This window comes from Pangasianodon hypophthalmus, chromosome 18, assembly GCF_027358585.1.
Source record: "Pangasianodon hypophthalmus isolate fPanHyp1 chromosome 18, fPanHyp1.pri, whole genome shotgun sequence".
NCBI classification, from domain to species: Eukaryota; Metazoa; Chordata; class Actinopteri; order Siluriformes; family Pangasiidae; genus Pangasianodon; species Pangasianodon hypophthalmus.
The window spans coordinates 8,865,197-8,883,162 of record NC_069727.1 but is presented as its reverse complement, the minus strand read 5'-3'; the positions used below and the strand labels follow the sequence as shown (position 1 = coordinate 8,883,162).

General features: G+C 38.2%; 1 protein-coding gene across 2 annotated transcripts in view; it reads left to right on the top strand.

Moving 5' to 3' along the window:
• The first annotated feature begins 4,358 nt into the window (after nucleotides 1–4,358).
• ptprr (protein tyrosine phosphatase receptor type R) overlaps nucleotides 4,359–17,966 on the top strand; it is a 55,386-nt gene continuing 41,778 nt past the window's right edge. Inside the window, exons 1-2 of one of the 2 annotated variants that reach the window (XM_026923231.3) lie at nucleotides 4,359–4,619; nucleotides 8,343–8,632. In XM_026923231.3, the coding sequence (XP_026779032.3) occupies nucleotides 4,559–4,619; nucleotides 8,343–8,632 (351 nt within the window). In that variant the 5' untranslated portion in view covers nucleotides 4,359–4,558. The remainder of the gene's footprint in view (nucleotides 4,620–8,342; nucleotides 8,633–17,966) is intronic. The other variant, XM_026923230.3, reaches the window with a different exon arrangement.

Sequence of the window (17,966 nt, the reverse complement as noted above, 5' to 3'; positions counted from 1 at the left end):
GAATAGTGGTGTTATTCAAGGCTTTAATTAACTGTTAAAAATAATTTACTTAATTGTTTGTTTGTGTACTATTGTGTGTAGACACACACTGTGCTGTTTGTACCTAGTGCACGGTTGTACTTCCCACTTTGAAATAATAATAAATAATAATAAATTAGTTCCAGTGCAACCAACTGCCATCAGAAGTCACACTGAATGGAGTTGAATGGAGTCCGCCTGTGTGTCATGTTAATCTCAACATAAATACACCAGTTCCTGGAAGGCCGCAGAGTCCGTTAGAGCACTTATCTAAACAAACACCATCATGAAGACCACAGGAGCTATCAAAAAAAGTCTGAGATGAAATTCTGGAATAGTTTGAGCATCCCACGGAGCATCATTAAATCCATTATTTAAAAAAAATGGAAAGAATATGGCGTATGGGTGAGGAAGGCATTAGTCAGAGAAGCAACCCAGTGGCTAAGGGTAACTTTGAAGAAGCTGGAGAGATCCACTGATAAGATGGGAGAAGCAGTTTACAAGACAACCATAGCCCGGACACTCCACAAAACTGGACGAGTGGTGAGGACAACGACATTTCATGGTCTCTCTTCATCAACTGCATCATCGCAAACACACAACTGCACCTCTTCTTATGCAGGAAGTTGAGGAACGTTAATGTTCCAAGCACCGTTACCTTTCAGTTTTACAGATGAGTGATCGGGAGCACAAGACTGAAAAAGCTTAAATAAAAGCGTAAACAAAAGCTACCCAGAAAATAACTAACTCATACCTACCTTCAATGGAGGCTGTGGTACTTTACACTCAGTCTCAGCAATGCCCACAGTATCATTACGGACTCCTTCCACCCTGCCAGCAGACTGTTCACATCCTTGCCATCAGGCTGATGGGACTGCAGCATTCAGACAAAATCTACCAGATTTAAGAACAGGTTTTTTCACCATATGCACCATATGCATTCTTAACAAATCAGAAAAGAATGATCTTAACTGCATCTCTCCATCACTTTTAACTATTTTAAAGTCTGTATTTATTGTTTTACATTGGGTCCCTGGAGGACTAGTGGTTAGGCCTCAGCGTGCTCACCACTGCGGCCCGGGTTCGATTGCTGGCCAGAGAATCAACCCCAGCCACTGGGGCTGCGTGCAACAGTGCGCTCTCAGTGCTGGTCCCAAGCCCAGATGAAATTGGGGAGGGTTGAGTCAGGAAGGGCTTCCGGTGTAAAAACTGTGCCAAATCAAATTTGCAGACCAATGATCTGCTGTGGCGACCCCTAACGGGAGCAGCTGAAAGAGGAACAATTTATTGTTTTTATGCCATCTTTTGACTCTGTTGTCACTTTTATGTTTTGAATGTTTTTACTGTTGAATACATGTGCATGTGAGGGCTCTGCGGAAGAATTTCATTGGTTTTTAAACACTGTAGTCTTTCAAAGCATATGATAAATAAATTTGAACATGAGAAGAACGCCATTGTGGAAAAAAGCCATATAAAAACCCATTTGGATACTCAGCACACATGGAAAAAAGTTATCTGGACTGATGAGGCCAAAACTTTCTGGCACTGATACAAAATTCTATGGTTCATTACCATGTGAACACCCTCACCACAGTGAATCATGGTGGTGTAAACATCATGTTGTGGGAATGCATTTCATCAGCAGGGACTTGGAAATGGTTCAGGGCTGAGGGCAAAATGGATAGAGCCACATATAAGGAAATCCTGTATGATCCTGAGAAAACCCTTTCCAGTCTGCAAAGTTACACAGGAGTGGTTCAAAACCAAGACCGAATCCTCAGACCGAATCTGTGGCATAACTTTTTGCTGTTCACCAGCAGACATCATCCATTCTGACAGAGCTTGAGCAATTGTGCCAAGAAGAATAGGCAAAGGTATTGGGTTCCAGAAGTGCAAAGCTGATAGAGACATATCCCAGAACACTTGCAGCTGTAATTGTATCCAAAGGTGGTTCTACCACGTATTGACCCAAGGAGGTGAATATTTAATCAACCATCAGATGACTGCTTTTTTATTTAAGTAAACTTTGTATCACAATAAAAACATTTTGCACTTTCAAATGTTAGACATATTGTGTAGTGTTAATCAAATACCATGTGCTATGACCAGGCTCGAACAACTCTGAGAGAGAAGCCAACCCAGCGGAAAAACAAGGTACGTGCTGCTCACTGAGCAGAGAGGAAACAACAGTGCAAGTTTGTAGAGATAACATAGCAAACAGCAACATTAACTAAACATAAACTAACTCACTAGCAATTCTAATGAGGAAAGGCTGACTCAAAACTAATGGATCCCCCAGAATTCCATAGTATTCTATGAAATAAGGTGCATTTAATGTGTAAAAACTATACTCACCTAGGTAGAGGAGAAGAAAGGAAGTTATCTCTCTTTGGAGAACAAAATACCTGTAACACTGAACATAGAAAACATACATGCATTTAACTTTCGGAAGGTTTCTTTAGTGGCTGCATTTTGCTCTTAATTGAGTAACAGGGTTGAAAATAATCAGAAAATAATCTTTTTCTCATAAGATTAGTAAAAACATAAAATGTGGATAACTAGCATTCAAGCTAATGGCATGGGGACATTAAGGACATTCTGATGAATTTTTTTTTTTTTTTTTTAATATTTTAGTTTTAATGTATAATTTGGCTAACTAGGTTGTACTTTTCAAGTGACTTCATCAGTGACTTATAACAATCTTTGAAAATAAAGAGGAAAAAAGATAAGAATGTACTTTTCTCCTTCCCATGATCTTCAGGAAATTCGGATGATGCAACTTCCTGGTGATCATGTGACTTGTGAAACATTCCAAATATATTTAGAAGGAATGACTATGCTTGGGTGGCAGAGTTGAATGAATGTCATTTGGACACTGATAACCTAAAAATTTTTATAACCTATAACGGACGACTCGTGGACAAGGATGTTTCAAGCATGAGATTCACACTTTAATGTAAAAATAATAAGTAACTGCTTAATCCTAGTCAGTGTCACAGTGGATACAGAGCTCTCCCAGGAACACTAGGTGTGAGGTGGGAGAATTCACACTGGACAGGACACCAGTCCATTGGAGGGCCCCATTCACACAGTATAGCCAGCTGCAGTGTCTACCTGTGTGTTTTTCCACAAGGAAACCAGAGAACCCAGAGGAAAAACCCACACAGACAGTAACCTGAGCTCAGGATCAAGCTACGGAGCTGTGAAGCAGCAACACCATGTGCTGTACTGTACCACCATGCTGCCATTAAAGTATTTTAATGATAATATTTCAAGGTAAAGTGAAGTTAGTGTGGTATATTGGGTTGAGACAGGCAAAAAAAAAAGTTCTCTATGTGTTTTTTTTTTTATCCGAATCAGATAAATAAATAAAGAGTATTCAGAATAGTAAAAATAAACATATTCAGTAGAAAATTATAAAATATAGTAAAATATATAAAATGAGTATAGCCTTATATACATGGGTAATCTGAGTGAATGTGAAAGTGCAATACTGGAGTATTAACCCCAGGGAATCTGAATGATTAGTATAATGTATGGTGCATATGGTACAAAACAGCAGATATGAAACCATGGATGTGCAGCAGAGTAGCTGTGATCAGCAGAGCAACCATAATAATAATAATAATAATAATAATAATAATAATAATAATAATAACATGATGATGATGATGATGATGAGTAGCATCAGTGCAGTAAGCCGAATGCAACCCAGTGCAAAAATCTAACATATATCTAATAAGCTTATTCTAGGAATAAGCTCTAATGCACAATAATGTCCCGGCACAGTGATGAACTGTTGTACAGAGTGAACGCTGTTGATAAGAGAGACCTTCTGTATCGTTCCTTGGAGCGTACAGTGGAGCTGGATAAGTCTTTACACTGAAGGTGCTCATGCTGTTCGACCAGTAGAGTCGTAGAGGGGGTGTGGTACATCATCCAGGATGTATAATAGTGTGTTTAGTGTCCTCCTTCCCACAACCACCTCAAAACCATCCATGCACATACAGTAGGTTTTTGTGAAGGACACTATACCTGTGTAGAAAATGTCTTTTCCCATGTCTTTGGAAATGTAACATCAGGACATCAGGGGGACACAAATGCCACCTATGTTCTCTTCATCGTTAAATAGTAGCGCGCGCATCACACTGAACACTCTGTCAGATAAAATAGTCTTAACTTTATGATTCTTTTGGGAAACTGTGATGTATTTGTTTTAAGGCAGGTCCATTCATTCTGACATGCCCCCCCCCCTCCCCCCCCCCCCCCTCTCTCTCTCTCTCTCTCTCTCTCTCTCTCTTCCTGTATCCGTTCTTCCTGCGCTCCTTCCAGCTCTCTCTCTCCTCACACGGTGGGTGGAAGTGGATGGGCGACTGCTGCAGTTTAAATAGGTTTATTATTGTTATTGTTATTATGATTAAACATTGCACGCACTGATACATCCTGCATCCCCAGCGGCAGATTAAAAAGGCGTGTCTCAGTCTGTTGACACTGTAGACTGTCAGATGCTAGCAGAGATTGGAGTGCACTCCTCGGAGCCATGCCTGGACGAAGCGCTATTGCTCTCCTCACTGCTTTGTTGCTTGCAGCAGAAATCGCAGGTGAGGAGCTCCATGTCTTCTACACTACCTCTCTCAGCCATGTTTCATGTCTTGTCAGTACTCGATTGGGTTGACTGGGGAGGACAGGATTTTCTGCCAGGTTGTAGCTGACTTGGGCAAAGCTACAGCCTAAACATAACATCCTGATCATCATTATATGATATCAGCTGTAATGTTATGCTGTGTCTGTGCATGCCTGCATGCCGACCTGCAGGTCTGCTTTAAAGAATTCCGCAGATGCACGGGTATATTGAGAGTATTCTGCATGTTACAAATGAAGAGATGTGTCTATAGTGTATCGTCTGGGGAGGGAGACGGGATGCATGTTGTCCTCAGGCTCCGCCCCCAGTCACATGATTGGCTGTTCCAGGGCTTTCTCCGTCGCCGGGGAGAAAACGTGTCATCTGTCATCTTGTCATAGCATGCTGGTCAGATTTCAGGTTTTTTTTTTTTTTTTAATACCTGTTGAACAATATACAATTTTTAAAAAGGCTGGAGTTAAAGGTGCAAAAAAAAAAAAAAAAAATTCTTACTCGTACAAATAACCTAGAAGATATTTAGACCATGATAATATATATATATATTATCAAGGTCTAAATATCTTCTAGGTTATATATATATGTAGGTATATATATACACCCACACACACACACACACACACACACACACACAGTGGTTGGAGCCATGACCTCAGCACAGGTGCAAAGTGGCTGAGAAAACCAGTTTGGAAAGCTGACTTCCGGTCCAGAAGGCTTGTCTGTGTCTGGATGGGCCTCCTGTCAGTCATTTTATAGACACTCAAAGGGCCACCGTAGATCCTGAGATTTGTGAACATGGGTGAGAAAAAAAAAAAAAAGCATTCAAACATCAAACCCACTTACAGAACTGTTAGAGACCTACAGAAGCCCTAAGAGGCCACGCATTATTATTTTTTTTCTTTCTTGTTTTCTTGTGATCACGACTTAATTTTCTCGTGATCTTGACATAATTCTGTTTTCTCATGATCTTTTTTTTTTTTTTGTGATATCGACATTTCTCATGATATCGGCATAACAAAAGTTTGCTCGTGATCATGACATAACATGCTTTTATTGTTCTGGAGGCAGCAAAAGCTTAGCGCAGTCCCTCAGCATCATGGATGGACAAATTTGTTTTTTACTTTGACCAGGGACTCACTCAGGCTGAAATAGCTCTATGTCTGTCAGTGATTGACGACTTCCACGTTAGTGTCTGACTCTTCAGAACTAGGCTGTTAGGTCCACACCCCTACAGTGGGCAATTATTAAATTTATGATGGCGATGGCGAAGACACCAGTGTGCATGCAACACTAGTCCCATTCACAAGGCGTGAGGTTTTCTGGTGATAAAATTACATCTCGAGAAAACAGCATTTTGTTATGTCAAGATCATGAGAGAGCAACCTTTGCTATGTGGAGATCACAAGAAAATTATGTCGTGATCACAAGAAAACAAGAAAGAAAAAAAATAATAATGCGTGGCCTCTTAGGGCTTCCGTAGGTCTCTAACAGTTCTGTAAGTGGGTTTGATGTTTGAATGTTTTTTTTTGTTTTAGGGCTTCCATACAGATCTAATCTTGATTAGAAAAAATATACAGTACTGTGCAAAAGTCTTAGGTACCCTATTGTTTTTTTCAGTACAAACTCTGTTATAGATTTTTATTTTATGGCTTCTACATTATCAAGTCAGTATAAAAACATTTTAGATTTCCAAACATTAGTTTTCCAGCACAAAATTAAATGTTACAGAAACATGTTTGTATGTCAGTAAAGAAAGCAGCATATTACATAAGAGACACTTTTCAGACAAAAAACATAATGAAGGCTGCTGGGATTTGCTGCAGAAATAAGAAGCAAGTGTGCAATTAGTACCAGCTAATTTCCTTATAAAACTGCACACTCTGTACCTGAGACTACTAATTGTTTTTTAAAGCAAAGGGTCATCACTCCAAATATTGACTTTGTTTCATTTATTACTGTTTACTGCTCTTAATAGTATTTTTTTAATGTAGAAGCATTTAATTTCATTATTTTTGAAGGCATCTTTGCTGTACAGCATTTCTTTGCATGTGCCTAAGACTTTTGCACAGTACTGTATATATGTATATAATCCATTTAATTATATATATATATATATATTTATATTTGACTAATCTTACCTAATGCACCTTTACAGTTAAGTTGTTTTACCCTGCACCTCTGGGTTGATGGAAAGCCACACTAAACGTAATTATGGTAGCATTCTGTTTTGTTTATCCTTACAGCATTATAATTTTTATGGTATTATGGATCAATATACTGTAATAGGGCTCTAGTAGTAACAGCTTTTTTCTTTCAAATGCTTTAGTGGTGAATATTGCATCTAGATATAAAACTGGATTATAAAGCTGAATGTGTCACTTTGGTCTGTATGTCCAGATCGGATACTGATACTTGTATTCAAATGCTGGATTGATATCACATCAGATTTGACACATTTTCCATTCCTATGTATGTACACTACATGGCCAAAAGTATGTGGACACCTGACCATCAAACCTATATGTGGTTCTTTGTCAAACTGTTGCCACAAAGCAACAACACAGAATTGTATAGAATGTCTTTGTATACTGTAGCATTACAATTTCCCTTCACTGGAAGTAAGAGGCCCAAACCTTTTCCATCATGACAATGCCCCTGTGCACAAAGCGAGCTCCATGAAGACATGGTGTGTTAAGGTTGGAGTGGAAGAACTCGAGTGTCCTGCACAGAGCCCTGACCTCAACCCCACTGAACACCTTTGGGATGAACTGGAACACTGACTGCACCCCAGACCTCCTCACCCAACATCAATGCCTGACCTCACTAATGCTCTTGTAGCTGAATGATCACAAATCCCCACAGCCACACTCCAAAATCTAGTGGAAAGCCTTCCCAGAAGAGAGGAGGTTATTATAACAGCAAAAAGTCGAATAAATCTGGAATGAGATGTTCAACAAGCATATTGAGTTTTGTCCACATAGTGTAGATATTGTACATGAACACCAGGCTCAAATTGCATAACAGAAGCTTGCAGAGAGTAAGCTCATGATTAAGAGCAGTGGCTCTCAGAATGGGTTCTGTGAACTCCCAGGGGGCCCATGATTTTTTAATTTTGTAACAGTAGTAGAAATCACAACCCAAGATCATCAGTGTTGTGTTTATAATAGAGTTCTTATAGGTATTAACTGGTTTGACTGAATTAAATGGGTTTAATCCAGAGCTCAATAACAAGTAGAGCTCTATAAATAATGTCAACTTGGATCTTCAGGAATAAAACGTTCCAGGAGATACCCAGAATATTACTGTACACATTTGAATAATGAGCCTAATAGTTTATAAAATAAATCTGAGTGGAAGGGTTGTGTGGATTTATTTTTTCAGCTAAAGGGGTCCCTGGTTGCAAAGTGTTTAAGAACCCCTGACTAAGAGGATGTCAGTATTGGGTATGATCTCAAAGCTTTGATATCGGTATTGTATTGAAAATAGAAGAAATGGGATTAGTGCATGCTTATGGTCTGCCTAAACATGTAATTTTAGCCTTGTTGTTGTTTTGTTTAAGCCAATAGGGGATATATTTTAAGCTGCAGCAATGCATCTTTGTGGTCCCCAAAACAAATGATATCCCTTTAACAAGTCTACAGTATATTCTAAGTCTTGACAAAATGCTTTGTACATTTTTTTTCAGGAGGCTTCTCAGGGGATGATGAAAGCTACCAGTCGCAGCGGTATGGTCGTTTGGCGCCAGCCACTTCGCTGTATCAACACGTGGACTCCCAGAATTGGGAGCAACCACTGAAATATAACAGCCATGCACGGTCCCTGGCTCTCATAGCCAAGCGAAAGCCCTCCATGTTACTAAAGTCACGTTTCCGGCAGGCGCCGCAGGATCACTCGGAACTTAGCCTCCTTGCCAAGACGGACGATGAGGTGCACATGGAAAACACACCCATATCAGCCCGTCATATTGTCACCATGGTGAGTGCCTTCTGGGGCCACAGTAGGTGGAGCAGAAGTTTAGTTTATTGAGGCAGAATGTGGAACAGAAATGAAACTAAGGCTTATGAGTTGATCAAATTTGAACAATTTGGCTATTTTGAGAGTATTGATTTGATTTAAAGTGTTAAATAAAAACAAAGAAAACATTCTAGTAATAGTATTCTCTCCATTTCGGTTTATTGCTTATCAGTCCTGCATGTTTAAGCTTAGCCTTTCATTATTGCAAGGCAAAGCAAATATAAACAGAAATATGTTGTCATATTTGCTGCCTGAAATCAGGATCTGCAGCCAGTTCCTCTGTTTGATTGTGTGAGTTAAAATGCAGTGGATTTATGACAAATATACCGGTACTGCATCATGTATCTGGTCATGTATCTTAGAGCACTGAGCACTGAGAAAGATACCAGAGTCAGATCTGAGTCATGGAGTGTATTTAGAGACTGCGTGGGTGGATTTGGGTTTTATGGTTTCATGGTGTTTTGCCAGAAGTCTCATTAAACATTAAAAACCTAGATTTTGTTATACTAACTAGCTGCAATGGAAGATGTTGACTGACCCAAATGGATCATATATTTACAAGCATCACTTAAGAAAAATAATCTCATAAATATTTCAGTTCTTTTGCAAATATTTCCAGAGTTGCAGACATCTGTTTAAAGCAAGCCATTTTTGCCCATCGCTGTCGCTGTCACTGTCACTGTATCTGTCTTGTTGAGCAAAGCTTTTTCATCACTGTAGTAGATATATGTTAAAAATAGAACATGAGCAATATTTTAGAGAGGTTGTCAAATATTACACTGTAAAAACAGCTGTATTTTAATAGCTAATATTTTTAGATTTACATTTCAAACACAATGCATTAAATTGTAGAGCGGGTTACTATCATTTAATGGAAATTTAATTAATTATTCATCCATTTAAAGAGAGTGTTTTTTTTTTTGCTTTATGTGTGTGTGTGTGTGTGTGTGTGCTCACTGCTTGTTTCTGAGCACATATGCTGCTTGGCATGTAGGCGGATGTATGGGTGTGTGTATGTGTGTGTGTGTGTGTGTGTTTGTGTTTGTGCATGTATGTTTGAGTGTGTGTGTTTAGGTATGGGACCTTTCCATCTCACAATCTCTTTATCAGAGCAGGAAATGAAGGGAGGCTTATTGCACATCACTGGGCAGCAAAGTGCTGAGCGTCGTTCAATGCCTTGTTCTGGTCTTTAATGGTTTGTGAAGTAATAGAAGAACAAAAGGGGTGAATAAATGTCCAAGGCAAAATAAACAAGGATGCCAACAGAGGAAGGGTGATATTAGAGAGGAAAAAGAACCCATTAGATTGAGGGAGATATTGTAGAGATTTTTACGAAAGAGCTGTCTGTCTTGAAAGAGCTGTCTGTCTTCATCACCTGCAATATCCTTTGGGTTTCAAGCAATTGTATATCATCAAGGATATGATTTATGATTTCTGGGTTTTTGTTGTTTGTTTTATAAGCCACATGCACGCAAGCATATGTGTTTCTGGCTGAAGATGCCAAGACCCATCCTGACCTCTGTTCTTACCCATACTAACCCTTCTATTGAATAATTCAAAGCTGTAATATGGGTTACTGCTCTGGGTCGATTTGTATTGACTAAAAGGCAGCTCACAGACAGGTAGAAATGGACTGTTTGGAAGCCGGGATGATCATTCATACCAAAATGATCCCTGCTATGAAAGGCACCGGGGTGGAATCTAATTAAAAATTCATGATATGAAAGCGCTACTCACTGATATTGTTTTTTTTTTTTTTTTTTTTTGGCATATTATGATATCCAGTTCTACTCTGAATTTTCAAAGAAGCCCACATTAAATGGCAGATTTAATGCAGTGCAAGTGTTCAATTATTTGGTTATTTTAAGTGCTAAAATACTCTTATTCAACTAATAAATAACATTTTCTCTCATTTAACTTGGTATGTGTTTACAATCTCATGCACCTTTATGTAATATGATGTTTACTGTACCACTATCACAGTATAAAGTCATACTAGTATTCCCTCACAGCATGCCTTTTTTTAAATGCCTGCATGCAATATTAAACAGTAAATGTTTGATATGGCAGTCATTTGGTTCATGCCTGGGGGAAGTACACTGCTGTGCTGTTAGTAATTAGTACCCATAAAATTGAAAAGTGCTTAATGTCTTTTTTAATCATCTGAAATCTAAACACATCCAACACCATCTCCAATCACTTCATACAAAGCATATTTTAGAAAAGTTGAAATACAGATGTGAAAAATGGACGGCTGTGATCTGAATTAATCGACCCTCACCCTCGTGCCAAGTCTGTATATATTCTAAAGATGCATCGATCCAATAGTGAGTGTGATAACTGCTGGATCAGTATTAAATCAAATTTGATATAGTAAATAGGATTTTAGTCTGGGCCACTGTTATTTAATAGAAAGTATGATGTGAATTCAATTTGTGTTTTACCATAATGTGTAAAATGTGTAATAGAGATTTTACCATAAAATATGACAAAATGATACTCATAATCATATGTTAAAAATTCTCTGTAGAGCAAGCAGTGAAGGTGACAAATGAACAAAAGGCTTGGTTACTAAAATCGGCTTGATAAATGCTAATCTGATGACTGCATACCTGAATCATCACACGTACCTCAAAATAGTTCACATTAAGTATAAATAAAATCTCAGACTTGCTTGAGAGGTTTCTGACACTGTATGCCACATTGTTTTCTATTAAAACGGATAAAAGGACATCTTGAAGCTGAAATCACTTTCATCCTTGGCACAGTATAGTAGTTCTGGACAAAAGCATCGGACTAGATAGGAGGTGTGGCTCAAAATGAGTTAGATGATAACATAGATTAATTTGTATGATTGTATATATAATTCATGTAGCCTGTTTGTTCAGGCCCCTAGTGGTCTCCAGTATGACTATTGCGCAAAAAAAAAGCTTTCGTATAAAGAAAATAGCAATAATATCAACAAAAGCTGAGTGTCATCTTTCAAAATAATAAGCTGTCCATCCAAATATGAAACTTGAGCTTTCTCTGTCAGTCTGAAACTGAACAGTCGTGTCGCCTTGGGACTTGTTTACAGCCTGCTGGAACTCCAGATGTAGCGTGGCCAAGTATTTGGGAAATCACAACCAAAAATACTTTCACCATCAACAAATCATGTTCCAACAAGACAACAATAAAAAACAGCTGATTTGGTAGAAACAATTTTTAAAGATTTTTAAACCATAATCTATTTTGGTACATGTCTGTCCTTTCATTTAAGTGAGTAGTCATTGGAGTGCAGTGCTTACATTTTGGGACAGTAAGACTTAAACTGGAAATTACCCTTTTTTTGCCTTCTGAATTTGTTCTGAGCTAGTTTCATGTACAAGTATTGTTGTAATGCTGAATCAAATGATGCTTAGGATTAAACAGACATTATTCAGATCACGCATTAGAAAAAAATTAAAGATAGATGAGAGAGTAAGAAATGTTCAAGGTCTGTTAGGAACCTACTGACTGGGTTACACATGTATAGAATAGTGACAATAGACTTAGAGTTGTTAGCTACGTTAATCTGAAAGTTAATCCGAAGAAGCAAACTGTATTTGTAATCACAGTGGAATTATGCATAGTTACTCTTTTAATCTTTTAAAAACAGATTAATTAGTTAATCTGTTTTTAAGTGAAGTAAATAGAAAAAAAGGATCAGTATCTGTTATTGGCTTATACTTAGAGCTCAGATATCAGTGTTGTATTTCTACTGTACAATTCTACTGATTTCATTGCAAAATATGTTTTATACGATTTCTTACATAGTATGTAATAAGAAAAGCTACGACAGTTAACTCCTTCCTGTTATCCTAACCTTTAACTGGCCATCCCTGCTTCTCAATTCGCCTACTTATACTATGCAATAAAATATATACTCTTTTTGTGAAGAAAAATACATACTGTTGAGTGTATAGCAAAAGAGTATGTAAGTACTGGGACATACTAACACGTTAAGCAACGGAAGAGCACGTTGTTGCCTCACCATAAACTCCTCGGTGCATTTCAGCTTTTCTTCATTCATTATTCCTTATATAATTTATACTATATAATTTAATTTACCATTCTCTTGATTAATTTTTCTACATTTCATTTACAACTCTCTAAAGTGCGTCTTTGAATTTGGTGAAGCAAACCGTCACAAAACCCCTCCTCCTTCGCGCAAGGAGTTGTGGGCTATATTACCTGAAAAAGTGTCCGTGATTCCACACTTTCTACCGGAATCTACCGGAAATAGTAGAGCATCCGGGTACCTTTGGGATACTCATTTCAATATACTACGATTTGGGACACACTAATTCTAATCTTGGATACTATTTAGGACGGATAGTAGGCGAATTGAGACGCAGCACAATTTCTTGACGTGTTGGATTCCTTTATGAAGATTGGTAGTATTAGGAAAACAGACATCATAAGCAGCAAGTCCTGGTCCATGCCATACAAACATACACAGCAAGAGGCACAACATATACAATCAGCATTACCATGTGATTAGACTTTTAAGGAATTTATTGTTGGAATTTATGTTTAGGTGTTAAGGTGCAGAGCATTTAGATAGAAGAACAAAGATAGCCACAGGGCAGTAGTGATTATGAGAACATACAGTAAATATACAGCTGTAAATAAATATGATCCTCCTCACTGAATATGCTTGAAGATCAATAAGTGGGTAGACGTCTTCCAGAAAGGAGTACAGCTTAAAGTTTGTTTCCACTGCACACCGAGTTAAACCTGATCCTATAATGCAACTGGCGTCTGTCAGCAGAGTCCATGATATTGTATGACCTCAGCACCTCCAGGCACGTTTGTGTATGTGTGTGTGTGTGTGTGTGTGTGTGTGTGTGTGTGTGTGTGTGTGTGTGTGGGATTGTGTATGGGGGATGGTAGGTTTGTGAGATCGTGTGTGGTATGCTATTGTCCCATCACGACCCTTAACTATCGATATTATCGCCTGTGGTTTCAGAGGGGGCGTGGCTAGACATACGTAATGTGTGTCATGTACAAGTGACGTCATTACTGCAGAAGGATGGTAAGAAGTTAGCTGGAGCTGCAAGTCACTAGCATTAAAACGTAATCTTTTTTTTTAAATTGAAATAAAATTCTATAAACTCAAATGCATTCTAAAATGCATGCATGTGCTCTATGGTGAACAGCAGTGGAGATACTTATTGAATCCTTGTATAGTGAATTGTATAGTGAACATGTTTTGCAAACAGCTCATCTTTTTTTTTTTTTGTAATTTCTCTCCATCGTTGTCTAGTCTACATGCGTCCACAGCAGAATCAGCAAAAATCAATGGACTGAACCTAAATTTCCCAAACATTCTGATTTTCCTAATGCCCCAGGCTCTGTTTTTTTGTCTCTATTGTCAGTAGATATTATAATAATAACAGTAATCTGTGTTTTCAAGATTGAGTTCATTTGAATTTAATATCATAAGCATTAGCCTCGTAATGAGCAAGCCTAGGGAGATAGTGTTAACCAACTAGTCTAATAGACCTTAGAAGTACTGAGATTATATGATAAATGTGGCCTTGGTGGTCAGCTAAGTCGCATCAACACATCACACAGCTCTGTAGTATCTACTGAATCCAAGACTTTCTCACAGATCAGCTGAAGTTGCGCTCAGCTACACAGGGAGCTCACACTACAAATCAAAACTCCTGCACTGACAAAGAAGGCAGAAAGCAGTAAAGATAGTGACGGACTGTTAAACATACTCTCCAGGAGTGTTTTTGTCTCTCTCAAGGTTCAGACATGAACAAGCAGATGTAAAATTACCTACATTTTAAAATGGTTAACGGTGCATTTGGTTAGATGTGGCAAAACTGGTGAAAAATTAGGTCTTTAAATATGGTTACGTACAACTCCACATATGGTTAAATATGTGGAGTTGAATAAGATTTGTGTGATTTTTTTTTTTACTCCTTGAGCCCACCGCCTTCCCCGCCCATGTACACAAAGCTCCGCACCCAGAACCTATGGTGGTTCAGCTATAGTTACATTTACATTTATGGCATTTGGCAGACACCCTTATCCAGAGTGACTTACAAAAGTGCTTTGAAGTCTTCAAAATTACATTCTGATACTGGTTCACTAGGTCACAAACTAGGAATACCATCAGTCCAAAAACTCTGTTGGGGAGGTAATAGACAAGTGCTCAGACAATACAATTTTTTTTAAAGTGCAAATTTAAGTACTTTAGGAGGTAGCATTAGCAAGGACATCACTTTCAAGTGCAATTGGACATTCAACTGCTTGAAAGTCAAGTTATAACTCTATAAAGATCCAAAAATCTGCTTATTATGGTTTATGAGAATGTTTTTGATGAATTATGAACTCTAAACTCCGATATTATAATATTTTAGGGAAAAAATGTTAGTTGAAAAACCTGATTTGCTTATGTCCAGTGGTTCTGATAAGATTTCAGTTTACTTCCTGTTCTTGTTTATGGCAGATTATAATAAAAATGTAGCTACGGTTAAAGGAAGTATCACTCCAGGATTATAATATATAATTAGCATATTACAGGGTAGTGGCAAGAAAATGTATAATTCTTTCTATACTCTGTGGTAAAACTATGGAGAAATATTTTTAAAGAAATAGTGGTAGCATTAGCATCTTTTTTTGTCTTAACTCATGTTGTCCTGTTGTCATGTTATAGGTAGAAATCTTAACATTTATGTAATAACAAAATGCTTCTTTTCCATGAACAGTTTGATCAAGGCATTTTGCTGCAGCATGCTTCAAAACAGAAAAATGATTAATTTATTTTGGGATTGATTTTTGACCTAATGAAACCTCTCCAAAGAGCAGCCTAATTACAGGCGTGGGTTGCCGCTGTAGGTTTTTTTGTTGCACACCTTTTCCATTTAACTGTGCAGGTCTGTACCTGCTTCTCTCTCCAGATTCTGTGTTAACATCATGTAGATTTTGCTTTCAGTTGTCAATGTGCAGATCTTTAGGATATTTTTACCTCTATACTTCTATACTTCTTCTAAAAGAAATTTAGACGGCGGAGACGGACACAGTTGCAGGTGAACACTTTATTTAAGAGGCAGGCAGACAAATCCAAAATGTGAAGCAAAAATGTAGTCAGAAACAGGCACAGAGTCAGGCAATCATCAAACAGGGTAAAAAAAAAAAAAAAAAACAGAATCACAACACCAGGAACGAGAACACGATCAAAAACCAGAAAAGCATGCGTGGAAAACAAAGACTTGGTACATCTGGCAAATAAACACAGGACGGTGAGTGAGTGCTGTGAAAATGCTTAAATACTGTGAGTGTGTGTGTGTGTGTGATTGAACTCAGTTGTAGTCCATGTCACCCATGTTTGTAGGTTGTGGTTGTCTCTGGGAAATTGAGTCAGATGCTGATTCTGGTGTTGACATGATTAATTTCACTGTATGTGTCTAGAAGTTATGCATGCCTTTTTAAGCTTCTATGTTGAATCATTGGGATCATTGGGGAGATCATTGGGAACCTTATATTATGTGTAATGTGTTGATATACCATTAATCTTATGTTATAGCTTTATAGTTGATCACATAACAATAGTTGTTGTGTCTAGGCTCAGTGAATCAGCTGAAATATGCTATATGCTAAGTATATGCAATATGCTAAATATGCAAAGACCTTTCACACAGAGTAATGACTTACATGGCATTTATTGTCATCCAGCAGCAGCTCGTGACTTTGGTGGGGAATTATGAGATTAATAACGACACAGCCTCAAGTCAAGAGCATATCACACTTAACGTGCTATAGGTTACTATGATTTTTTTTTAGATTAACCCCATAATTGGAAGTTGAGAATCAACAACATGCATTAATCCAGCATTCAGTCTAGCAGCTCAATTCAAGTGATTAAACTGTGTTTGCAAAATTTCCAGCCTGACTAAATCTCTAAAAAACACACAAACACCCTGAAACTAGGCCAAAAGAAATTGAGCACTGGAAACGAGAGACACATTTTTTTTCTTTCACCATGGTGCGCACGCATTTCCGATGTACGGACATTGTCCATGCCATACTCTCTCTTTCCCTTTCCCAATCTCTGCAATATATCTTACAATATCAACAGTTCTGTACATCATATACACACTGTTTGTACTTACACTTTGCCTTTGTTTGCAGAAATGTATTAGATTTAATTCAGATTATTTGCTATAAAACAAGATCTCAGCAGGTGTGGAGTAATTTGGCGTAAAAAAGTTCTGCATTCCTGGGAACCCTGTCATTAACTGTCCTGTCCACTGCTCGTCCCCCACTGAAGCTGTTCAACAATTAAGCATAGCGCAGCGTGAGTCGTACCCCAATGGGCCTCTATTAGCGCTCGTTGCAGCTGCCCCTGTGGATGAGCTGCAACTGTTGTCATCCTCATTAAACTAAGATTAAGTAATAAGCAGGTACCATAAAAATGGCTATATTGGGATGTGCCATTTTCATACTGTGATTCTTTCATTTTGCTTCACTAATAACTTCAGTTTGTAAAATTTTGGACTTTATGCTCTAACCTTCTGTAAGTGGTAAACTGCATATATTCATGCAGTCTGTGTACGTTGTGTGGGTGTTTTTTAGCTTCTAATGCAGTGATCTTTTGAATGAAGCTGAACAACATCTTGATGTCATGGCACCATAAATGTTGTGTTCACTGAAATCACTCACATTTTTGTCATTGGCACAGCACTAGCCATATTTGTGCACCACACCAGAAAACTCCAGAAATCTCACCGCATGACCCTTCAAAGCCAATCAGCTTTTTGAACATCTCGTTCCAGATGTAGATGTAGTGCGATTTTATTACACCACTCAGTCTTTTTGGGTAAGAGTCTACCAGCGTGGCACATCTTGACTTGGCAATATTTTCCCACTTTTTCTTGCAAAAATATTCCAGACCCGTCAAATTGTAAGGGAATCTCCTGTGCACAGCCCACTTCAGGTCACCCCACAGATTTCTAGTTGGATTCAGGTCTGGGCTCTGGCTAGTGCATTCAAAAACATTGATCTCCTTTTGGTTAAGCCATTCCTTTGTTGATTTGGATGTATGCTTTGGGTCATTGTCGTGCTGAAATGTGAAATTCCTTTTCGTCTTCAGCTTACTAGCAGACACCTGAATGTTTTGCACCAAAAGTGACTGGTATTTGTAGGTATTCATGATTCCCTCCACCTTGATAAAAGATCATCATCAGTTCTAGATGAAGAAAAAAGCCCTAAATCGTGATGCTGCCACCACCATGCTTCACCGTGGGTATGGTGTTCTTTT